The 24,966-nt window shown below is 49.7% G+C and overlaps 1 protein-coding gene across 6 annotated transcripts; it reads left to right on the top strand.

Annotated features, from left to right (window-relative positions):
* The first annotated feature begins 687 nt into the window (after positions 1-687).
* On the top strand, positions 688-20,667 carry ZNF488 (zinc finger protein 488). Of its 6 annotated transcripts, none has more exons than XM_078343977.1 (4): positions 1,359-1,438; positions 3,619-4,493; positions 5,109-6,235; positions 17,274-20,667. In XM_078343977.1, the coding sequence occupies exon 4, from the start codon at positions 17,427-17,429 to the stop codon at positions 18,393-18,395; it is 969 nt and encodes a 322-aa protein (XP_078200103.1). In that variant the 5' UTR covers positions 1,359-1,438; positions 3,619-4,493; positions 5,109-6,235; positions 17,274-17,426; the 3' UTR covers positions 18,396-20,667. The 6 variants fall into 6 exon arrangements, with proteins under 6 accessions (XP_035123668.2, XP_078200103.1, XP_078200102.1 ...); XM_078343976.1 differs by having other exon boundaries at positions 5,082-6,235; XM_078343975.1 differs by having other exon boundaries at positions 3,619-5,284; positions 5,655-6,235.
* The last annotated feature ends 4,299 nt before the right edge of the window (positions 20,668-24,966 follow it).

Genomic DNA, 24,966 nt, shown 5'->3' with positions numbered 1-24,966 from the left:
ACCATGTTAAGAAGGACCTGTTTGCTTCCCTTTCCACCATGATTGTAAGTTTCCTGAGATCTTACCAGGCATGCTGAACTATGAATCAATTAAAACCTCTTTTCTTTATAAATTACCCAGTCTCAGGCAGTTCTTTATAGCAGTGTGAGAATGTACTGATAATATATACTTTATATAACTTAAAAATTACAAGTGATGAGAAGCATTGAGTTGGTTGGTTATCAGTTTTCCCCCCTCTTTTGGAGTTGTATTTAGTGTAACAGAATATCTTAAATTAGTGGTGTTTTATCATCAGTGAAATTGGGTGTACTTCTCCACAGCATATTAGGATTCTCTTGCTTCATGCCTTTCATGGAACTTGTTGTTGTATTTTAATATTTATGCCTAATGATTAAACATCTCTTTGTGGTCTTAATTTGCATTTTCTAATTACTCTAGAGACTGATCCGTTCTCATGATTTTGGTCATTCATGGTTCCTCTTTGAAGTGCCTATTCATGGCTGTGTCCATTCTTTGCTTTGGGTGTTCCTCTCTTTCACACTATCTTATTAAAAGTCTTCATATATCCTGGATACTAATCCTTTATCAATTGCTGCAACTATTTTCTTTCAATGTGTGGCTTGCCTTTTCACTCCGTTTATTGTTTTTTAATCAAAGCATAAGTTCTTAATTGTAACGCACTTAACTGTCATTTTCCACCCTGACCCCCTTCCACCCTCCAGGGGCAGTTAAGTTCCCTGACACCTCCGGGTTCAGGGGTCGCGGAGCCCGCCTTCCCGGCTGAGCACTAAGCGGTCAGAGCTGGGGCCTAGGGAGGAGAGGTGGCCAGGCGCTCCCGGGAGGAGCTGGGTGATTCGGGCGCTGGGGAGGTGCTGTTCTAGGGGCCGCCAGGCTACGAGGGGAAAGAGAGCCAGGAGGCCACGGGGGTCCTCGGTGCACACGGGAGCCGCAGGCACCGGGCACAGCCCCCGCCCGCATCGCCGAGGACCCGCGGGCCCAGTAGCGAGAGGTCGGGGCGCCAAGGACCAGAGGGCGGCGGCGAGAGCGGGTGACACCTCCAAAGGACGCCCTAGCCCTCCCGCAGGCTCCGGAGCAAGGTTCAACCGGAGCCAGCTGGGGGCGTCTCCGCGGGGCTGAGCCCGGGAAGCCCCCGGCCGCCCAGACTCTTGAGACCGAGTTCTCCCGCTTTGCGGGTTCTCGGATCCGCTGCGCCCTCCCCCGCCAGGGCGGTTCACCCGCAAGCCCCGCCTCGAAGGCTGGCGCTCCCCTGGGGGTTGGCGACGCCGAGGCCCCGCCTCGAAGGCGGGAGCGGCTGTGGGGCGGGACCTCGCCACCCTCAGGGCTCCACGGCCAAGTTCAGAGCCGCGCGCTGGGCTCTTGGCCGGCAGGAGGCTGTACTGCACCAGCGCCCCGTGCCCCACTTCTCTGGACAGCCCAGGTGAGGCGCCCCCTCCTGTCTGCAGGGACAGAGCCGCGAGCGGGCGCGGGCGGCGGGGTCCATCTCACTTCCACTGCATTTCCCCAGGACAGGGTTGTTGAGTCCTGCCTTTGACTGTGGGGTCCTTTCTTTCCCTCTGTCGCCAGCTTCCTCCAGCTCTCCCACGTCCTCTCCGAGTCCCAACCCCGTTTCTGTTCCCTTTCTTCTTTCCCACTTTTCCCCCTCTATCTCCTCTTTATTGTCTTCCTGTTTTCATTTCCTTCTCTCTCTCTTCCCCCCCCCCGCCTTTCTCTCTCTTTCTTTATTCTTCTCCCCCACCTTCTCCCTCTTCCCGTTGGTTTTTCAGCACTCAACAATTCTGCCTATGATTTTTTTTTCTCCTATGGTGACTTTCAGGCTGCAGTTCTTTTCACCCCTCCCTCTGTCCCTCCCTGGGTTTATCCTGTATTGCTCTTTTATTCTCAGCCCAGGCTTGGGCTGGGCAGTAGGGTAAGAACCATGCATTGGCCCCAGATCCTTTCTCCAACAGATTATATCCAAAGATCTGGGCATGTAACCTGTTCACTGCCTTTCCTGGGGCGGGGGAATACCAATGATCTCATTATAATGAGTTTTTAGAATAAGCTGAAAGAACATACCTGGTTTTTTAGAGACAAGGGGTTGATTGAATCCTTTCCTTGACATTTTGCCTTTACTAGTAGAGGCAGACAGCACAGCAGGAAGCTAAGCCTTGCAGAAGCATTTAGGGGCGTTCCCACCCACACCTGCCTCCTGGGCAGGGTGTGCAATGCCAGGTGCTGGGGAGGAAAGGGACAGAATTCAGAACAGCGTTGTGGGAAGACAGTGGGAGGCCAGGACTTTGCACTTGAAACATTTGAGAAAGCTTGGAAATAAGAAATTAACAGTAAATCTCTAAAATATGTAGTTGCCAATGCCACTGATGTGCAGAAATGAAGTTACTTAATTACTCCTGAGGAAGACATTAGACATTTTATGGCAGTAATTATGGCATTTGAAATTAATGATTTTATGTACATTAGGTAGGAGGGCCAAGGGGAAGGTATTTCATGTTAGTGTCAAAGATTGTCGTAGATGCAAAAGTGATGAACTCTAGAAAATCAAGCCTCATTCATTTTTGAGGGAAAACATAGAACTATAGAGAGACAATTTTTCATTTCTTGATTAAAATGTAAACTTGTCAGAGAGATGTGATTTAATTTAAATGATATTTTATAACATATATATGTGCAAATACACACAAATACATAATTATATATACACTAAGTTATAAAAGAGCCATTTGTTTCTAAAGATCTGAATATCAACTAAAGCATGAAGCTTTCGCTTCTTGGGAATAATTTAACCTGATACTGTAGCTTATTATGACCTTCAATGAAAATTCAACTAATTTAACTTTTGATTGATACAGAAATGGAAATCCCATCATAGATAAATCACAAAGAATTAAACAGAAATTAAATTTGATGAAGGAACACATTGCAGTGTGTTCAGTGAAAAAACTTGCATATGCTAGATTCAAAGAATTTTGGACAAATTCATAGGTATGTGCATGAAACTGTGATTTGTGAGGCTTTTTTTTTTTTTTCTAGCTTAAAAAGTTAAATTGTCTGCTGGGCATGGTGGTTCGTGCGTGTAATCCCAGCACTTTGGATCATGAGGTCAGGAGTTTGAGACCAGTCTGGCCAACATAATGAAACCCCATTTTTACTAAAAATATAAAACAAAACAAAAATTAGCCAGGTGTGGTGTTGTGTGCCTGTAATCCCAGATAGTTGGGAGGCTGAGGCAGGAGAATCACATGAACCTGGGAGGCAGAGGTTGCAGTGAGCTGAGATCCCACCATTGTACTCCAGTCTAGGCTACAGTGTGAGAATCCATCTCAAAAAGAAAAAAGTTAAATTGTCTTTTATATCCCTGATCCCCAGTGTATGAGGATTCTGGGGGGAGGGATAATAGGCTTTCCAAATGATTTAGAATCATCACATCTGCTTTGCATGTCAGATTTCTTTTCAGACATCCAGGAGGTGGCAACTTTTGTTTGAAACAGATAATCACACCAATTATTTAAAAAATAAGACAAGTTTCAATACTTTTAAATTTATTTTTATGCATTAGTGGTCTGTGTCTCTGTAAGAACGTCACTATGTTTTTCTCCTTAGAAGATGCTATTGCTGGAATCTGGGAAGGTCGGATGGAGTAGCCTAAGTAAAATCACGGACTTTTTTCCTGAAGGCTGCCAGTGAAATTGGGACCACCCTCTCAGGCTCCACCTTCATTCTCTAGTTGTGTTAGGAAGAGAGCTGCCGTTCCATGTGCTCTTGCTACCTGGCATGCACAGAGCCCTGCTGAGTACTGTTCATGAGCCCCTGAAGTGAAGATCACTGTTCTTGTTTTACTTATGAAGAGTCGGAGGTCCAGAGTGCTTGTCCCAGTCAGGCAGGTAGAGAGTGACAGGGCTGACTGGAACACAAGTTGTGTCCTGGAGCCTGAGTGACCAGGGCTAATTCAGTCCCGTTATGTGACTTCCATGTTGCTGCAGCCTCAGTACATATAATATCTAAAATATCACTCCACATGGCAACAGCCATTGCCTATTGGTATTGTTTGGCAGAACGCAGCTCCCTGTTCTATGTCCTGGTCATCTTCAGCATGTCCATGGCAGACTCTCAATCCACATAGCAGGGCCTCCTTGAAGCAGTGAATGTGCCCTCTGCACAGTCTCAGGCATCTGAGTGGGTGATGGAATCACATCCACTCCATGAGGGTTCACATGGCCAAGTTATGTTGTCCTAGGGCCACCCTCCCTGCTGCCATGGGAGTGGCCGTGTCCTCAGTCTCCTGCACTTGGCTTTGCTGGAATGCAGCAGATGTTGCTGCTAGAGGACTCCAGGCATAACCGGCCACAGAGCCTGTAAGGGCTGGCCAGGAAGTGCTCATCACCCCAGCACCACCAGCCAGCCTCTGGGAAAGCCTGGATCACCTTCAGTGTTGAATTTCCTCAGTGTGCCGGAGCCAGGAGGATGCCTGGAGACAGGTATATTCCCCTTCTTAGGAAACCCCAGGACCTCACAGCCCAAATGCAGAAAAGGCCTGTAGATGATTGTCTCTGGAATATTCCAAAAGGATCTGGGGAGCTTCTCTAGAGACTAGGGACACCAAAGGATTGGAAGACGAGGTATTTTCTGCTCTCATGTGTTTTAGCTGAAGAGAAAGGCAGATGCAGCAAAGCACTGCATGGGGGGAGGGGGGTACATGGTGTCTCTGAATAAGATCTGGTGCCTGACCTGCAGCTCAGAACAGCTGGAGGCTGGCCAGTTGGTTTGAGGCAGGGAGTGCCTTCAGACATATCAAGAAAAAGAGGTCACCCAGCTGTTTGCCAAGAGTTCTTTCCTCTGTAGGTGGAGCAGGAAGGAGAAAAATGCCCAGGCTGCTTGGTCATTCATTAACCAGTGTTGTGCGCTGGTCCCTGAGAGCTCAGGAGTAACGGGAAGGCCACCATGGGGTGGACTCTGTCCCTTTGCACTCAGTATGATAAGAACTGATTCCCCTCAAGTTTACTGAGCCAGGTTCCTTAGCACTTTCTCTGTATTAATCCTTCTAATCTTTCAACAACCTGGTGAAGAGAGCACCAGTGTGACCCTCTTTACAGATCAGAAAACGGAGGCATGGAGAGGATCCATACCTTGCCCAACATCACAGGTTGGATAGAGCAGAGCTGGATTGGAGTCCAGGCCTCTGACTCTGGAGCCTATGCACTTAACGTCTGTTTTGGATGGAAGGCTTGAAGGTTACATGAGACAACCTGGTTAAGGTATAGACAGACAGGTAATGCGGGAGAATGTGGCCAGTGGTTCCAAAATGAGGGAATGATCGGTATACAGTCAGGGCTCAGGGGATGGGTAAAAAACGGAGAACCACAAGCTCTTAACACCATGGGGTTGTGAGGCTTCATCTCCCAGGATGCAACACCTACTGAGTTGGGTAATAGCGGACCCTGATTGCTGGCCCAAGTGGGTTGGGAGCCTTGGGGAGATATGCCCTGTGTTGGTGGGGAGGGCCAGCATAGTAAGATTCCTTGTAGACTTGGGGAGCTTGGTTTCAGTAAGTTTCGAAGATCATCACTCCATTCCCCATGATGTGAGAGCTCTGAAAGCGGTGGGGGAGTCCTGAAATTAAATCTGTTTTTTTCGAGTAGGAAGGACATGGGGTGGCAATGAGAGACATCTGTGTGGCTCAGAAAGATGTCTTGCTGAGGTCAGAGGGATGAGGGCCAAGGAGGACAAGAGGAGCCCTCCCCAGGACACTCACAATGACAGAGTGACGAGGACCACTAAAGAGTGTCAGGGGGCGAGAGCCCGGGCATGCACTGAGTCTACTGAGGAGAGCTGACGACCACAAAGCATCTTTTCATATCATGTTCGGAGCAAGAAGAACAAGGGCTGTGTAGATCCATCGCCGTCTAGGGCAGCTGGTGCCTGTGAAGGGGAGGAAGGCGCAGCTCCGCTGTGCCCACAGCGGTCTGGACGGAGGAGGATCTGCAGGTGCAAAGGGTGCAGGCGGGTCCCTGGAGGAAAGCAGGAGTCAGCAGTGCTGAGCTGCTGTTCATGTGCCCAGGGCTCTGACCCAGAGAATGCCCTGGCCAGGGCATGGCATGACCCGGAATGAGATCCCCCATCTGAGGTGCTGTCTGACAGGTGCTGGACATGAAGCCTGGAGGTGGATGAGACTCAAATCTGACATTGGCCCTGAGGAAGATCCCAGACTAAGAAGAAGGCTGTGAGTCTGTAGGCAGGGGAGAGACGGGCATGAGGAGCTGGCAGAGGCTCCCTGGGGATGAACCCTGCCAGACTGTTTTTCCACCTTTCAGGGCTTCAGTCTGGCCTTTGTTCTGTTGGGGTTCTGGGGGACATCTTGTGCCCTTGCGTCACTGATCTTACTCCATGCAGTGCTGATGCATGGGACAATGGTGACCCTTGGGGGTCCCAAATGGGATGAAAGGTCCCCAGCGAGTTCCTAATTTCCTCTCCTCTTCTCCATCCTCCTCCTCCTTCTTATTAAGATGTGGGTGTTAACGTTGTTGGAGCATGAAGCTGGGTGGGATATTTAATTCATCAGTTGGTGGTGTCTGGATCCACAATGGTCTCTAAAAGCTGGGACTGCCCTGAGTTTATCAGGATGGCATTTGGCAGACTGGAGACAAATGCACCTGGATTGAGATACATAGCTTTCCTCATGGGGTTTTTATGAAAATGCAATGAACAAGGTACCTTATTTCATTTATTAATACTATTGTTTGTCATGTCGACACTTATGTAGCCGATAAATGGTGACTCCTATTTTCATCCCATGAAGCATCCTGATAGCAAATGTTCCATCCTGCTGTAAAGATGTGACACTTTTTAGTGCTGAGCAGGGGTTGTCGCGTCCCAGCTCAGGGAACTACACACCATTCTCATGTTCGGGCTATGTGGCTGTGGGCAGCATGTGTAGCCCAGGGAGGCACCTGCTGAGGTGGTTCCAGGCACAGCAGGGCCAGGAAGAGTAGGGACAGTCTTCTATGCTTGGGAAGGACATTGTGTGGGTCACAGCTGTCCTCTAGAGAGAGAAGGAAAGAGCAAATGTGAATGCAAGCTGGCATGTGTGTATTCATTAATGTGTGTATGTGTGTGTGTGTGTGTGTGTGTTTGTCTGTAGTCTATATGAGTGGTGTGAGTTTATGTGTATGTGTATGTGAGAGTGTATGTGTGTGTGTGTGTATGAGTATATAAGTGTGTGTTAGTGTAAGTGCATATGTGTCTGTGTACACATACTGTGTATGTGTGTGAGTGTGTGTGTGTCTTTCTGTGTGAGCTCATGGAAGCTCAGCAATGGGGCTTCAAGCAGACCAGTTATTCCTGGAAAAAGAGGGAGAATTGGTTTCATCCAATTAATCATAGATGGGTAGGTCTGGGAAGGGCTAGAGAGACAACTTAGCCTGAGCCCATTTTACAGATGGAAACCTGAGGCTCAGAGAGGTTGAGTGCTTTGCTCAGGGTCACAGAGAGGAGTGATGTTTCTGCATCTGCCTCTTTGGGAGACACTGGCCGACATTCATCTCTGATGTCAGGCACCCCCTCTGAGGAATCTGCTAGGAAAGAGCATCAGGAGTGGCACAGAGCCTGCTGCAGCACATGGTTTGCGTCCTCTCTATGCGACAAAGGACTTGGACTTCCCGGAGTCACACGGGGTGGTGTGCAGGGCAAGGCGGGGTGGCAATGTCCCACAGGAGCTGGTCCAAAGCTTTGGCAAAAGGACATGCTAAGGTTTTGTGTTCACTTTTCCTGCTTCCTCTCTGATTGCTCTTGTGCTTTCACTCCATAAGAAGGTTGCTTCTCTGTCTCATCTCCTTGAGAGCTCTTGCAAGAAGGGGCTAGACACAGGTACCTCCTTTCCTGGGTGGGCAGGAAGCAGGGAGAGGAAGGAGCTGATTTGGCCCAGGTTATATTTATGAGTAGCAATCCAGGGAGGCCCCAGTGAATAAGGCATTCACCCACTCCTAGATTATCCCTGAACCCTGGGATAAATATTTTCTAAGGATGAAAATTCTGGAATGCTCAGTGAAGTCTGGTTCTGCCAGTCCTGCTCACCAGCAGTGGGGGCACTTGGAGAACTGGAGTTCTAGCTTCCAGAACTTGGGGTGGGGCTGGTGAGGGTGGGTAGAGATGAAGGCTTCTCAACAGGGCTGATGCCACCTCCCCATGGGTGCCACCTTCACATGTGGTCACTGCATGTCTTCCCTTCTGCACTGTGGGCACTTCCACGGTGAGGTTGAAAGCTGGTCCACCCGTGGGTGTCCAGCAGTTTGGCACAGGCAGACAGTTGGTAAACCTCTGCCGGGGAGCAGAGGAGAAGCGAGTGGATTCATGTGTGGGGAGAACTAAGAGTGAGCACTTCTGCTGAGTGGAGATGGGGTTACCTGTGCTCTTTCCAGGGGCAGGGCCAGGTGGTGAGGTGGCTGTCCCCTAGTGTGGGGGTGGGGCCAGGCACAGCCAGACCCATCCTGCCAAGTCTCTATTTGCATTGCTCCAGTGATTGTCCCTCTGTGCACCTGTGCCTGCAGAGCTTCTATCCCCAATGCCTGAAGCGGTCTGGCACTCCGGAGGATCAGGAGAAAACGGGCATGGCAACCAGCAAAAAAGGAAAGCTGCCCTCAACCAGGGTGCAGACAGAGTCAGATTGAGTCAGAGCTGGCAGGTGGAAGCCCTGTGTGCTCTATGGATGTGGCAGCTGCTGCTAGATGCTGACAGGTGCAGGGGCAGGGCTGAGCCGGCACCTCTGGGTGTCAGGTGTGGGTGTGTGTGTGTGTGTGTGTGTGTGTGATTGTTATTGTTCTCTGGGAGAGTCCTGGAGGCATAGCGCTCTGAGCTGGGGTGAGTTGTCACGTCCATAGCAATCAGGATTATTTGGTTGCAAACAACAGCGACAGACTCTGGCCAAATTGTCAAGAAGGAATTAATTAGAAGGTTATGGTGGCAGGTGGATCACAGTGTCAGAAGAACTGCAGAAATAAGCTCAAAAAAAGACCAGGATTGAGCTATTTGGAGAGTTCCAGTACCAGGCACACATAAGCAGCTTCTCAAACTGAAACTGGGTTTGGTTAGGAAGGATGCTGCACCAAGCCATCTGATGCCTGCTCTTGTCGTAAAGAGCACATACTCCTCCCTTCCTGCCAGCTGGTTTAAGAAACTGGGTCAAGGGGGACCACCGTGTTCTTCCTGAGATACCCTGTGGGGGCTACAGAGATAGATCAGACACAGGCGCTCTCTGCACAGGGGCCAACAGTCCAGTGGATGGTAAGGGCGACACTGATCCTGGCTAGGTAGGCTGCTGAAGGTGGTCTCTGTGCCCTGAGTCTCAGCACAGCAGCCCTGATGGTGTTTTCGGTGTGAGCAGGTCACAGATGCAGCTCAGTCATTTTTCTTTCTGGGCCGCTTCTTCAGGGTCATCTGAAGTCTGCACACAAGGGCAGAGCTGCAACCTCTGGAGGGAAATATCACTGTGTTATAATTTCCACAGGAGGACACCTATAATCTCAGGTCTCTGAGTGTGAGTTTGGCCACAGGCTCCAGAAGTGTGGATGGAACCTCTGTAGGTGTCTGTGCTGGGAACCAGCGAGGACCCTGAGGCTTGAGTGCCCATTCTCCTCCACCTGATGGTCTGAAAGCCTGGGCGTAGTGTGACTGCTTCAGCCGCTCCATCTGCGCTAGGGCTGGGGGAGAAGGAGGATGGGGTGGGGAGTTCTCCAACATTGCATGGTAGGAGTACACTCTTCATGGAGGGTATGAGCGCTAATGGATGTCAAGGAGCCCAGAGCTCTTTGGAGAAAGGAGCCGGGCAAATTCCTGGCTCCCACTCTAACTGTCTCCCCTTATTCTCCCATGCCTCCCTTGGCAGAGTTGAATTTCACAATTGAGTCTGACTTGGATTAGTGCAAATGAAAAGTTGTCATTTACAGGAGGCCTTTCTGTCTGGCTTAATTTCTACCCCTCTGCCTTTTCTTCACGACTGAAATATACCCAGCCCTTCTTTGCCACTATGACTTTGCCTGTGCCATTTTACCATCTCTGATTGGTGAACTTGTATTCATCCATCAACACCCAGAGATAATATCACCTCATCAATAGGACATTCCTCAGGCACCCAGATAGCACATGGTCTATCCCTGATCTTGAGGCATTTCTCCCAAACCATTCATGTGGGCTTGTCTCTATCCCAGGTCCTGTTGTGATGAGGCGTTTTTCTCTCTCACTGAATGTGGAGCAGCACTTCCATGCTATTCATCTTGCCATCACAGAATAAATGAATGACTGTCTCCCCTAAGAGCTATGGTACGGGTCCCTGTAGCTAGGCCATGTGATCTTACCCATAAACAGTTCTCAGAAACTCTCGGTTTACTTCAAACCCACTCTTGTCATCACCTGGCGTTTGTGTGTGCCGTTCCCTCTGCCCTCTCCTTTCTTTGCATCTGTCTGCCCTATGGAGGCTGCCTGCCTCTTCCAGGAAGGTCTCTCTGATTATTCAGGTGCCCAGAATTAGAAAATATATGAGGTACACTCTGTGGTGTACTGGTAAGTGTTTAACAGCTGGTTCTCGGCATGTAGCTCCAACATGAATCGCCGGGTGATATTTTCATTTACAATAAAGTAGAATATGAAACACATGTCAGAACTTCACTTGTTAGTCAGTGATTTAAATAACTCCTACATCACATATTGGAATACTAGAAGAATAGTCCTTCCACTATTTGTGAGCTGTTCACAATATAGCAGCTATCGACAAGACAACAGTTTCAGTTTAATCCGCGTTATTGACAATTTTTCCCATTGCCTTCTTAAGTCCAGACAATGAACAAAACAAGAAATCAAGCCTTGATTCATAGCATTTCCATAAATGATCCCATTCTGGCTGATTTCCAGCCACTCACGATATCGCTGGATGTGGCACAAGGAGGAGTGGACTGTGGCAAGCCCCGGCACCTGCAGGTAGAGCAGCGTCCACAGTGTAGGCAACGGGAACGTGTAGTAGAATGACTAGGACATGATGAGTTCTGAGTATGTGTTGCCTTTGTTTTTAATAGAATTTCTTTGAATGTAAGTTTGTGTAATTTAGTTTTGAATAATGTCTGAGTTAAAACAGCTAACTCAGAAGATCATCTCACAAGCCACCGTGAGCTGGCTCCAAGACACCACTGGCCACATGTCAAGAAAATCAAGTGGCAGGCAGAGAGGAAAACCTTCAGACAGAGTGGCATGCTGGGTCGTCTCAGTTTCCTCACTGGATGAGCTTTATCAAGTACCACAGTAACAGATGCTGTCACTGGTTCAATGAACAACCATTTCTAACCCATCTCACTTGGCTTTCCTGCACTGCAGAGGTTGGAAAGCTAAATCCATGTTTCCCAGACTCCTTTGCATCCAGGGTGCAGGCCTTTGACGTAGATCCCCCCAAGCAGCCAGGTGCATCATCCGGCCCTGGATGTGTAGGTGAGTCCTGTTAGCTGAAGTCTTTGGCAGGCAGGTGATATCTTCTGTCAGCCACAGTGGCAGGGACATCTGGTCTTGTGGGGTGGCTGTAGTGGAGTTTGGTCTCTTGTGATGGGTGCTGATTCCAGGAGAGTTTCTATTAGACAGTGCCAGGGTGTGGCTATCCTGACCCTTGGAGAGCACCCAAGCTTGGTCTCTGGCTCTCACAGAGATTTAATGAGCTGCGTAATACCCTTTAATCAGTTTCTTGCTGTTTACACTACCTGGGTAGAGGCTGCTGTCTGCAGCTAGGAAGCCCTGATTGCTGGAACCTAAGGGATGTGAGAAATCACTGTGGAGTGCCACGGTATCCAGGAATCTGCTCCTGGGACCTATTAATCACCTCCTTTAGAAGGAGGTGGATTCGTCCTGTTTGTGTTTGAATATTCATGAACGTTAGAAGAGCAACTTAGTCTGGGTATGGCTGTGGCTGACCGAAGTATCAGGCTGTGTGTGACACGGTTGATTGTTAGGTCTGCCATGGATCATTACTCCATATTTTGCCTATCAAGCTTGTCAAAGTAATGTCTAAAAAACCAGATTGATCGCAAAAGATGCATCATAATGCCGCATAGAAATATCACTTGGCGCCTTTTGGTATTAGGACCATAGAGGCCACCTGGTCCAGCCTGCTCATTTTGTAGCTGAGTGAGGACTTCGAAGGAGACAGTCTTGCCCAAGGTCACCTAGAAACCTTGAAGCTGAGACTCTTACCTGAGTGTCTTAACTTTTGCCCACCCGGCGCTGTTTCTCAGTCTCAGTCAGCAAGCTTTCCTTGTTATTTTGCTTTGTCTTACATCTAGGTTTGATTTGGCAGCACGTTTTGACATCTGGTGAAGGCATGAGAATAACAGTGTAGGTGGGTGGAGCGCCTGAGAGCAGAACGCTTGCTGTTTTCTCAGGGTGCACTGGGCAAGGCCTCTGGGCTGTCCTTCCTCACCACCCTCCTTGCATTTATTCAGTTAAGAAAGTGGCACATTTTGTATCTTTGAGAATGCAGGTATTTTAGTCATGAGGGTGATGCCCCATCTTGCAAAGTCTTCTATGGAAGACTTTGCCTCTCTTCCTGGTGAGCTTGGAGAAGATGCCTCAGCAGCTTCTGTGCAGTCATCGATTCTTTTGTTTACCTCTCCATGTCCTTCATTTTGTTCCTGTCCCTTGGCCACAAAGAAAGAAATGAACATTCCTGAGGCACTGACATGGGCTGGGCGAGGTGGGAGCCTCCTTCCGGATATTTTTATCCTTTTAAATGCATTATTTTCCCACTCATTTACACGATTGCCCAGTATTCAGAGAAGTTACATTACACACCTGAAGCTCCATAATAAATCTGTGGATGTGACATTTGAACCCATGTCTTTCCCATTCTACTTTTTGTGCCTGTTTTATTTTTCTTCTTGGTATTTCTGTGTATTATTAATAGTCTAAAGCTTGGAAGTAGATGCAATAGCCATTAGAGTAAAGCAAACACAGTATTGTGCTCTCTGAAGGATAACGGGAACATTTTTGTTGTAATTGCTATTTTGAATTTTCTTTTAATAACGTTGCCGAGGTAGGAAAACAGAAAAAAACCAGCAACGCTCACTGTGTCTAACTTTTGCCACATGCGTGGACCTAATTTCTTCTTTGCCAAGCAATAGAGGCTTTCTTTTTGAGATGGTGTGAAGGTGGCTGAGTTCTGCATGCTTGCTGGGGTTGGGAAAATCTGGTGTGGTGGGGATCAGTGGCCCCATGACACGCCAAGGCAGAGCAAGCCACGGAGCTCAGTCTGCCATATGTGTGGCCTCCTCCTTCCTCACATTTGTGTCAACACCAGGCAAGAGGTGCCTAATTCCAGTGGGGATGAAGCAGTCTCTGCCTATCCCTCTCCTCCATCAAGAGCCCTGGACACACGTGAGGCTAAACCCCCAGATGGCGGCTGCCCGGCGAGTGTGTCCACCTCTCACTCAGGACAGGCGCGTGGCAGCTCACTGCGGCAGGCGTCCTGTGGGCAAGGTCGCTGCTTTCCTAATGTTTTTAATATTTTTCCTTATTTGGCCCAGTCTGAGACCAGGACTTTCCCCTGCTTGTGACCTCTGACTTCATTTGCAAAGTTTTCTCATGAAGTTTCTGAAATTTTCATGACAGAGCGCTGGAGGAGTTTGGGGCAAGATGGGGATAGAAGGTTTAGAGCTAGGAATCTTTATGCATTTTCTCCTCTTTATTTCTTTTCCTTGACTGATGCTTCACATTGGGCTCTGTCTTCCCCATGCTCAGAAAGCAGAGGAGCCTTGAGCTTCTAGCAAAGACCTCACCACATGTTACTGGTGACAGGCTGGCACATGGCAGGGGTGGGTGGGGAGGGCTGACAGGAGGGTGTCCCTCCCCTGAGCATCACTGGCTCTGTTCTCAGCCAGTTGCCCAGGGGTGCCCTTTGTCCCCACATTTCATTACCATGTTCTCTTCCTGCATCCAAGCACAGGCAGGACCAGGGCTGCTATTTCAGGACTGTGTCCCTCCCTGGTGTTTTCTCTAGGCCTCCTTAGGGGATCTTCCTGCTCTGAATTCCACATGCATCCTCCAGGCCACACTGTAGGCCACACTGCACAGTCATCCTACCTCCAGCTGTTTCCAACTACTTAGAGTTCAATCAGTGTGAGAGTCACCAGTCTTATGTAGACTGGAGCCTGGCACATAGTAGGTGCTTTGTGCATGTTTATTGATTGAATGAATGAACAGGAAATGAAATGCACTTTGCCTAAAAGCTGATCTGATCTGATCTGATCTGAGTGCCCAGGCATTTCACCCTTCTCCCAAAGATCTCCTTTTGTTCCTGTGGCCTGGGGAATGCTCAATTCCAGGCTTGGCAGAGGTGAGGTCTCTCTAGGTGGCGTAAAACAGACCATGAAGCCCCCATGAGAAATAGCCCACCCACTGGACAGGCCCCTCCACTCCCAGGAGACTCCAGCCGGAGCACTCCAGCATGGGGGCTAGGACTCCTCTTTTCTGAGGGAGAGTAGACAGTGGGAGGAATTCAGCTCAGAATTATTTCCCGGAGTGGTTAGGAAAGTAGCATCCCTGAAGTCACAGAGTCTTCACTGTGAGAATCCCTTACAGAATTCTGACTCTGACCAAGCAGAAAAGGGCACTGCCCCCTTTAAAACAATTGACTGCTGAGCAAAACAACATGCTAAAATAAAATCAGAATAGTTTGAAAATGCTGGAAAGTTGGGAGAAATCCCCCCAATTCCATCATACTAGCATCATCATGGTATATAGTATAGCACATATACAGCGTATTATATGGTATATTATGTGCACATGCTGTGTATACTGTATATTATATATAGTACATGTACATAGTCTAAATTATTTTTCACATATATGTTGCTTTGGTATATTTTCTTTCATGTTTTTGTTGATTTGGTAGACAGACTTGTTTTCCTGTTTTGTTTTATAACATATTTACATTGAACACTATCATTGTATTATAAGCTTTTTCCCCCCATACTATTACATAGTCTTTATGGCCACACTTAAAAAATGAATCATTTATTTCTGAAAACAGTCAGGTCCATTTTATTCCGGCTTCTGGGTCTCGCTCCTCCCCAGGCACTTGCCCACTGCAGAACTGCCTTAGGCTCAGTTCCCCAGAGAGCCCTCAGGTTCTCCACACCATAGGCCCCATGCAAGCTTTTTGTGAATCCTGGGCAGCCCCTCTGGGTCTTCAGGGCTCATTGCCATTTGCAACACTGGTACATGTGCAGGTCCCTGTGCTCTGTACAGCCGAACTCAGGACTGCCTTGTCACCACTGTCACCACAGCACCTCGCACAGGGCCCACATGCTGGATGCTCTCAGCGCGTGCTCACTGAATGAATGGAAGGGGGAATCACGAAAAAATGACCTGGGGTCGTGTTCTTGCTTCCTCCCGGGGTTTTTCCTTTGATGTATGCATCTTGCATGTGTGTGCATAGAATAGGCAACACCAAATCTATAATCTTGTTGTCCTTTTGCCTCCTCAGCGTTCAATCATAAGCATAGCAAGCAGCACTGTACTGTGCCTCGTCGCGCGTCTGCATCCTGCTTTGTTCGCCATGTCTCTGGAGTTACGCATCTACTTGCGTGTTGCTTTCGCCACTATAAACCATACTTCATTTCCTTCTCCTGTTAGGCAGATCTGACCCCTCAGGCTGCCTCTTCCAGCCGTGGTCAGACTGTTGTTAGTTCAGCACCTGAGGCAGGGTACTTTAAGAGTTCCGGGCCCTCCGTGACTCCCACCCTTAAGGTGACTCTCAGCACCCATAGGCCAATCAGCTGTATTCATAGTGAGTTCCTATGGCTGGTGGGCTATTTCCCTAAAGAAAAACTGGGTGGGTTCTCACTGGGGTTGGAACTAGGGCCAAGGGGAGATGAAGGAATGGGAGACTCTGGATGCCCTTTGTGGGGCTTCAGGGTTTGATCTTACATCAGAGTTGGAAAGTAAAGCATGCCCTTTTGCCGCAGCTAGCAGTTTCCCCAGCTGCTCCTGAGCTGTGGACTGGGCAGGGGCCAAGTGCCCGCTGAGGAGCACAGGGTAGGAGCAGGAGGCAGAGAAGCTTCGAGGCAGGCTGCGGTCGGCTCCTCCCCTTCTCACCATGCGGCTGTCTCCTCCCTTGGCCCTGTGAGAGCATGGCGGGGCTCACATTCTCCTCTCTGTGCAGGAGCAGGGCATGGGCCACACTCTTTGGGAAAATAAAGTTGACTTCTTTTTAACAGTTGCCGTCCTGTCCCTCATTCATTCATTCATTCAGCAAAGGCTTCCTGAGCTCCTGTCCTGTTGCAGGCATGACTAAATGCTGCAGATGTGAAGGTGAATTGACATATTTGGGTTCTTAGAGTTTGCCTTCTAGCAGACCACAAACGAGTAAATATAATGTTGCATGTGGTGCATGCAGGCTTTTGGTGCCTGGGACAGTGGTGGTATGGAGGAGGGAGAGTTGTCTGTGTCTGAGAGCACTGGGGAAGCCTCAAGGGGAGGCTGTGCCTGAGCTGCATTTTGGAATGAGTTCACAGGTCCAATGGGAATGACGCTGTTCACATGTCCTTGGGTGTGGGGAGAAGAGTGGGGACACATGGCTCTCACAAACAAGAAGAGTGGCCCCGAGAAAGCAGAAGCTGACAGGGACTGTGATGTGGACAAAGGGGCTGCCGTGCCAGGAGGCAGGTCTGGTAGCCCGAGGAGTGATGGGTTGACGTTAGGGCCAGGACAGAGAGGGCTGTGTGAGGAGCAAAGACCATGAAGTCCATGGTCCTCCAACACTGTGACCCTGATGCTGCCACCTCCCTGTGTCCTCAACGCTTGGCCAGGGCCACAGGGAGCTCAAGCATGGAACAGGGGCTTCCACATGAAGGAGTCTACTTGTTGACAGATGACCCAGAAACTTCTGGAGGGTCCCCAAGTCCCTAATGCAGCCCCCAGAGAAGGCTCTTTCCCTTCTCTAGATGCTCTGTTTCATGCCTGGTTAATGCCCAGGAACTACTTCTGCCAGGAGAATCCTATGTTTCTCTCTACTGGGCTATAGGGGAAGCTGCCCGTGGGCATTTTCAGCAGAGACCCCTGTCTTCACTCTGCCTCTGGGAGGTGGGCCCTGAAGGACGGTGCAGTCAGCACACCCATCCTACAGACAGTGGAGGAGGCCTGAGCATCAGGGTCCTGTCTGACGTCAGCTCATGGTGCACTGTGCCTGACTGCCAAATGCCTGTCTCACTGCTTGTTGCTTCCTCTCTCCACAGGGCCCCGTAGCCGTGTGTCCAGTGTCACAGGGAGTTCTCCCATCTCATGGTTCCTTGTTGGACCAAGCCCTCCAGAACCCAAAACTCCTGAAGACTGATGGCTGTCAGAGCAGCTACCTTGCTCGTCCCGTGGCCCTGGCCCTGCTGATCACTATGGCAGGGAAGGGGGCCCCATTGAGCCCATTGGCTGAAAACAGGTGGCAATTTAGTGACCCTGAGTTGGGCCGGGGCCACAAGCCAGTGCTGCTGGAGAAGACGAACCGCCTGGGCCCTGAGGCTGCTGTGAGCAGGGCGGGCCGGGATGTGGGCAGTGCAGAGCCGGCACTGTTAGCAGTCCCAGGCAGGCCCCGATCCGGCCAGCCGCTGTCCCCGAAGGCACTTGGGGAGCAGAGGCAGAGCGCCTTCACAGAGCTGCCAAGGATGAAGGACCAGTGCGGGGATGCTCAGGCCCAGGAGAGGGATCATGATGACCCTGCAGGCCAGCCTGGCGCTCTGCACCTGGCCCAGGCTATCCCCAGAGACCCAGCTGGCAGCACAGTCTTCTCTGTGTGGCCCAGCAGAGCACGAGGTGAGCAGAGAAGTGCCTTCAGCAAACCAACCAAGAGACCAGCAGAGAGGCCGGCACCAACCCCAGTCTTCCCTGCAGGGGAGTCTGCAGGCACCCTGGGGGAGCTGTCTGGACTCTTCAACACCACAGACCTCCCTTGTTGGGGTCGACTTTCAACTCCCAAGCTTTTGGTTGGTGATTTCTGGAACTTGCAAGCATTGCCACAGAATGCTCCACTCTACAGCGCTTTCCTGGGTGACCCCACACTGTGGCTCAAGCACACCCGGGCCCAGGTGCCCCCACCTTCATCATCCTCCACCATTTCGTGGGCCCTCCTGCCACCCACCCTCACTTCCCTGGGCTTGTCCACCCAGAACTGGTGTGCAAAGTGCAACTTGTCCTTCCGCCTGACGTCCGATCTGGTCTTCCACATGCGGTCCCACCACAAAAAGGAGCATGCGGGGCCTGACCCACATTCTCAGAAGAGGAGAGAAGAGGCCCTTGCCTGCCCTGTGTGCCAGGAGCACTTCCGGGAGCGCCACCACCTCTCCCGGCACATGACTTCTCACAGCTAGCAGGTGTCCGTGGAGTGACCTGCTGCATGCATCAGTCAGCCTTTGTCAGAGGGGGGCTCCCTGGGCTTGCCTTCAGGGGGCTGTCACGGTCTTCTGCGGAGTTGCTGCCTTTGGCATCCATAGATGGACAGTTCAGGCATAATTTGAAAATTTATGCACCTGAGTGATGTATTTTGAAGGAAATGAATAAAGCGATGGGCTTTGCAAATCCAGGGTTGAGGCCCTAACAGGCAGGGGGTGGGGGCAGCTCTGGTGCACATGGTGGGCTTCGGAGGCACAAAAGCCTGGATTCGAATCTGGGCTCTTTTACATACTAGCTGTGACCTTGGACAAAGACCTGCTGAGCCCCCATTTTCTCATCTGTGAAATGGAGATGATAGCACTGTGTCTTAGGTTGGCATCTGGGTCACATGACCGGTGTGTGCAAAGTGGCCGGCATTCTGCCTGCAGACCCTGAGTGCTGAGTCAGCAAGGTCTGTGATGGTGTCTATACTAGTCAGCTATTGTTATCAACAAGACCTCCATGGCAGACAAGCTAAAGTCATGGGTCTGTGGGTTGGCTCAGGTTAAGCTGAGCTTGGCTGGGCTTGGCAGCAGGTCTCACATTTGATCATGTCATGTCCTTTTGCTTCTTTGGCTGAAGGGCTACCCAGAGCAAGCATGCATCTCTTGCAGTTATGCCAGGAACGTAAGAGGGTGAGTCTAACAAGCATACCTCAAGCCTCTGCTTGGGTCACATTGCCAGCGTCCTCTCAGCCCATGCAAGTGGCAGGGTCAGGCCCGAAACTGAGGAGTGGAAAAGTGCAGGCTGCCCTTGGTGAAGCTGTGGCAAGGGAGTGAGCATCCATTCCCTCCACAGGAGGGTAAGGAACTGGGACTGGTAATTCCATCCACCACCTGGTCTATAGTTCTTCACATTGTAAATATATGAATGGGGGAAATAGAACCCCCTCCCCACCACCTACACACATGTGCTTTTACCTTCCAAGAGTAGGGCATGTGCAAAAACTCAGCTTCCAGATCGTGAGGCTGGGGAGCATTCCAGGTACCATGTATTATCTACTGTGTTTCAGTCAGTAGCTGCTGTAGGTACCCACATCGGCCTTGTGCCTAAGGATGTGTGGGGCCCAGGCCATACTCTTTGACATTGCACAGGTCAGTCTGATGAAAGCCCTTTGTGGGGAGTTTCTGAGCCAGTGTCGTTTTTGCACTGGTTTCTACCTCACCGTCAGGTTTTGGTCTTTTGATGTGTGGTGTCCAGCACTCCAATGGGGCGCCCAGTGCAGAGCTCAGGCTTGTGGCTGGGAAGAAGGCAGAGTGAGAGATGGGGATCTCAGCCAGCCTCCCAGACTGCTCCTCTTCTCTCGCTCTCCTCTGTCCACCCTTCCAGGCAGCAGCACTCCCTCCTGGCTGCCCTGGTGTCCTTGCTCCCTCCACTCCTGCCTCTCACCACGTACCCATCCATTGTCCACACTCACACAACCAGATCATCTTCTGAAAGTGTAAGTAAGATGATGACTCCAATCCCGTGGCTGTCCTTCACACTTACAGTCCTAACCCCGGCAGGACCTGCCAGCTGCTTTATGAACAAGTCCCTGCTTGATGTTAATTGCAAGCACTCATTTCACTCTCCCTGTGTACCAGGCAATAGCATAAGCACTGGAAGAATACAGATGTTATAGCGAGTCCTACAATAGCCCCGGGAGGCAAGAGCTGTTTCCTTTCCATTTCGACAATGAGTCAATTACAGATAATGCTGTAGCACTTCCAGCGTTTCTGATACTCCCCTCTATACCTACTACCTTCACGGGCTGAGCTTGGCCTTAGGATGCCCATAGGTGGCAGTGGGCAGAGGGGACTCCGCTATACCACCTCGCTGCTGTTCTGCTGTCTGCTCCCGTGTTCTGACCGCAGCTCTTGTGCCATTTCTCAAGCCTGGGCTTCATTCAGCATTTGCTGTCCAGCTCTTGTTGGTGCTGCTCCTGCTGTGGTTCCACGGGGCTTCTTCTCTCAGGTCAGCTCCTTAGAGAGGCCTCCCAGATTCCCCGCAAAGCAGCCCTGCAACCTCTTTCTCTCAGCAGCGTGTCCCTGTGGCTTCCTTCACAGCACATCTCACCATCTGCAAACATCTTTACGTTTGTCGTTTTGTTGATTTACTGCATCCACACTGTCAGCTCCTTGGGAGTAGAGACTGGTTTGTTTACTGTGCATCCCCAGTACCCAGAACAGGGCATTGCATATTGTCAGTGCATAATAAATATTGTGGAAATAATTTCTGTGTGAGAAGCTGGGTCTGAATATGTGTGTACTCTTCCTTTGGCTGTGGAGGGTACCAGGGGGCTGCCGTGCAGCTGGAATGCTCCATGTGTACTAAGCTTCCTTCACTCACCCTGTCTCCCTGGCCTGGCAAGGGATTGAGTGAGTGGGTCTATTTCCATTCATTTATTCAGCATCCCTGGCTCAGCCTCAAAGACAAGTACATGCTGGTGATTTTGTAATGCAGGCAGCAGAGCAGTGGCTGGGGAGAAAGACCAGTCCAGAGCCTGCAAATGTGTCAGGGTGTGAGGAGGAGGAAATAGAGGGACAGGGGTAGGAGGGCCTCACAGGAGAGTGGTTTGGATAAAGGGTACTGAGTGCTTGGCTTGGAGAGGCACTGGGGATGCTCTCCAGCTGCAGTGGGAAGTGTGGTCTGGAGGAGGAAGCCTGGACCTTCTGAGCTCATTGTCTTCCACATCTAGAAAAGGGCAGGGTGCTCCCTGCAGGTGCCAATGAAGCATCTCCATTCTCACAGGGACACTGGGAGGTCCCTTGTTTGCTGAGAAAAGATAAGGAAAGCTCAGCCTTGCCAGCCTCTTTAGGTGCTGTGTTGGAGTGTAATTTATACACCGAGAGGCCGAGCACAGAAGGCAGGAGAAGCTACGAGAGCCTCCCAGTGTGCTGTCCCAGGGGAGGCAGGAAAGGGCAACTCAGGGTCTTGGCATGAGGCCCCACACTATAAATTTGACATGCAGCAGCCGGGAAGCAGATTGTTTTTAATAATTCCCACTGTACTGCAGATGACCTTAAGCTCCAAGAGGTCAAGGACGTTCCTAAGACCATAGGCTCAGGAGCAGCTGTGCCAGAATAAGACGCTAGGACCCCAGATTGAGCTTATGTCCTTTTCAGCCTGCCACCTGTCTGCTCAGCCCAGTTTGATCACGTGGCACTGTAGATGGTTCAGGAACTGGGACAGCAGCAGGTATAGGCTCCCTGTCTCAAATTTCAATTCGCATCTGCTGCTTGTGAACACAGACACTTTCCTATTGCCTTCTCTCCAGCACTTTCACTATCTTGCACACTAAGACTGTCACTGATGTATCTTATTTACCCTGTCTCCTGTCTCTAGAATGTAAACTCTGTGAGGGATTTTTGCTGGGTTTTTTACCTGCAGTGTTGCTGGTATCTAGAGAAATGTAGGCACATAGTAGGTGTTCAACAGCATTTGTTGAATGAATGAATAAATAAATGAATGAATGAGTGAGATGCCTTGTTTTGGCCTGGCTCTTGCCGCATCTCAAATCAGCTTCTTGGGAGAATTTTGGGATCTCTCAAATGCTGTGCACAATTGTCCTTCTCTGGCTTCATGGATTGGTTTGTAATTTCTGTGAAATCTCTTTGAAAGGCAAAAATGTGCCAAGGTGTGATAGACACTTAGAACTGAAGGGACTTTAGATTTCTAGACCATCTCCTCACTGTATAATATTGGACTTTGAGGTCCGCAGACGTGAGCTGATGTGTCCAGTGTTGCAGGACAAGTGATAGTGAGGTCAAGGTTAGAATCACAGAGAGGTCTGGACCTTGCCCCATCCACAATCCACGAGGAACCTCAGCTAGGCCAAGTGACAGTTTCCATTGCATGTGAATAGAATGGCCTCGCATGTAATTATTACTAACCCTGACTAGTTATACCATTCCCAAGCAGGATAGGCATTTAGGAAAATCTGAAGTTATAAAAAACAACTGTCTTCCTCCAACTCTGATTTTAAAGACAGAGTTAATTTTGGTAAAAATTGGATGAAGATCCAAATTGCTTAAAGTCATTCAAATGGACAAACTCAAAAGTGATTTATGGAAGTGATGGGTTTATAGCTTGTTGATGTTGCGGTTCCTAATTATCACCAGGCTGGGTTCCCAGAGTCTCCTGGGGAGTCAAATCCTCTTAGCCCTTTTTCATTTCTGCTTTCCTGTATCTTCTGGAGAGCAGACACATTAAATCATAGCTTTGCTCAACTCTCTCCACCACTGCTATGGTCTGAATGTTTGTGTCTCCCAAAATTTATTTAAAATCCTAATCCCCAAGATAATGGGATTAGACGGTGGGGCTTTTAAGACATTGGGATTAGTGCCCTTACAAAAGAGAGCCCCCTGGTTCGGCACAGCGGCTCATGCCCATAATCCTAGCACTTTAGGGGGTTGAGGTAGGAAGATCGCTCAAGGATAGGAGAGTGAGACCAGCCTGGACAACACAGTGAGACACCCCTCTCTACCAAAAAATATGAAAATTAGCCGAATATGGTGGTGTGTGTGCCTGTAGTCCCAGCTACTCAGGAGACTGAGATGGGTGGGGTATGGGGGATGGTTACTTGAACTCAGGAGTTTAAGGCTGCAGTGAGCTACGATTGTGCCAACTGCATTCCAGCCTGAGCATCAGAGTGAGACCCTGTTTCTAAAACATAAATAAAAAATAAACCACAGAGAGCTAGTTCCCTGCTTCCACCATGTGAAAAATGCAGTTGAAATCTGCATCTCCCAACTAGGAAGATGGCACCAAACACCAAAGCTGCTGGTGCCTCGATCTGGGGCGGCCCCACCTCTAGAACTGTGAGCAGTAAATTGCTCTTGCTTGTAACTCACCCAGTTTATGGCATTTTGTTAAAGCAGCCCAAATGGACGAGGCAGTCACCTTCTATATGCCAGTTAAGAGTTGGCATGCGATGTTGCCACAATATATCACATCAGCAGGTATGAATTTTACAATCCTGGGTAAGAATTACCACATTCCTTAAATTCTCTATGTCTAATTGAATCAGCTCAGCACCCCATCCTGTGGTCCTGGTGTGTCACTATTGAATTCCTAACCTGTCTCTCAAGCTCACAGAAGCTCCTCAATGCCCCACCTCAAGATGGGTGTCCCCTTACTGTTCTGGCTGGCTTTGCCTCTATCCTCTACTCTCCTAGGATTTAGGGCCAAAGTGGTTTTCTGGCAAAGCTGTTGGAAGTCATGTGAATCTAAGACACTGAGTCAATGAGCAGGAAGCCTTGGCTGACCTCGCGGAACAGAGGTGGGAAACTATTTACAGTAGCTGGAAATATGGCAAATTCTATCTTCATAAGTTATCTCCCAGTGGCAACCATTCAATTCAGATTTACAGAAGTCCTCCACCAATATGCTAATGAGGCTAAACTAAGACATTCTGAATTCAGATTCATTTCGGTTCTCAATTTTAACAAAGGTCAAGTTTTCTTTCTGTTTTTACCTGGGAGAGAAATAAAACCACAATGAAGGTGGGCTCCTAGAATCCAACTTCTTGCCAATTCCTGCATCTCTAGGCCAGGGATGCTAAGCTCAGATGCCTACTGAAGTAGGCAAATGAGTGGCTGGAGCTGCCTGGAAGTGGTGATGGCGGGGAGCTCAGGTGCCTGGGTGAAGACTACACAGCCAGGCTGGGTGCAGGCCTGGAGAAGGGCCAGAGTTCAGGACTTCATACGAAATTCATTGTCAGCTGAGTCTGGTTTTATAAACACTGATGGATGGTCCCAGTGGCAGGGATTCATGGCAGCATGTCAGTGGTGGTGATGGTGCAGGGACGCCACCAGCTGGTGACCCCTAACTCTGCTGTGCTCCCAGCTTTGGTACAGGCCAGTGCTAGGCCTGGCGTGTGTAACCTCAACCATACCACCTTGTTCCTGTGGGCCTGGAGAGAGAGCCCTTTCCAGGGGTGAAAGTCAGCCAGCGTAGCCCCCAGGCCAGGCTTGCACTTCTCATTCCCTTGGAAAGTGATGGCGCTATCTGGATGCAGCAGGCCTTCCTGCAGGCCACCTCCCCTCAGAGAGGGATTCACATACCCTTGTCATTTGCCTAGTTTTGTTGTGGTTTTAGAAGTTCTGTGGTAGGTCTGCAGACTGCACAGCAAGATCAGAACCTCACAGAACAAACCCTTAATTTGAAAAATAAACCGTTATCTAACATGCGTTGGGTTGTGACACTTCCTAGGAAAGAAGTTTCAGAAACCTTTTGTTTTGTTTTTCTTTTTCTTTTTTTTTGAGACAGTCTTGCTCTGTTGCCCGGGCTAGAGTGCAATGGCACGATCTCAGCTGACTGAAACTTCAGCCTTCCAGGTTCAAATGATTCTCTTGCCTCAGCCTTCTGAGTAGCTAGGATTACAGGCACCCGGCATCACGCCCAGCTAATTTTTGTATTTTTGCAGAGATGGGATTTCACCATGTTGGCCAGGCTGGTTTTGAACTCCTGACCTCAGGTGACCTGCTCACCTCAGCCTCCCAAAGTGCTGAGATTCCAGACGTGAGCCAC

This window comes from Callithrix jacchus, chromosome 12 (genome assembly GCF_049354715.1).
Source record: "Callithrix jacchus isolate 240 chromosome 12, calJac240_pri, whole genome shotgun sequence".
Taxonomy (NCBI): Eukaryota; Metazoa; Chordata; class Mammalia; order Primates; family Cebidae; genus Callithrix; species Callithrix jacchus.
Note: the sequence above shows the minus strand (reverse complement) of the source record. Positions and strands in the feature narration are given on the sequence as shown.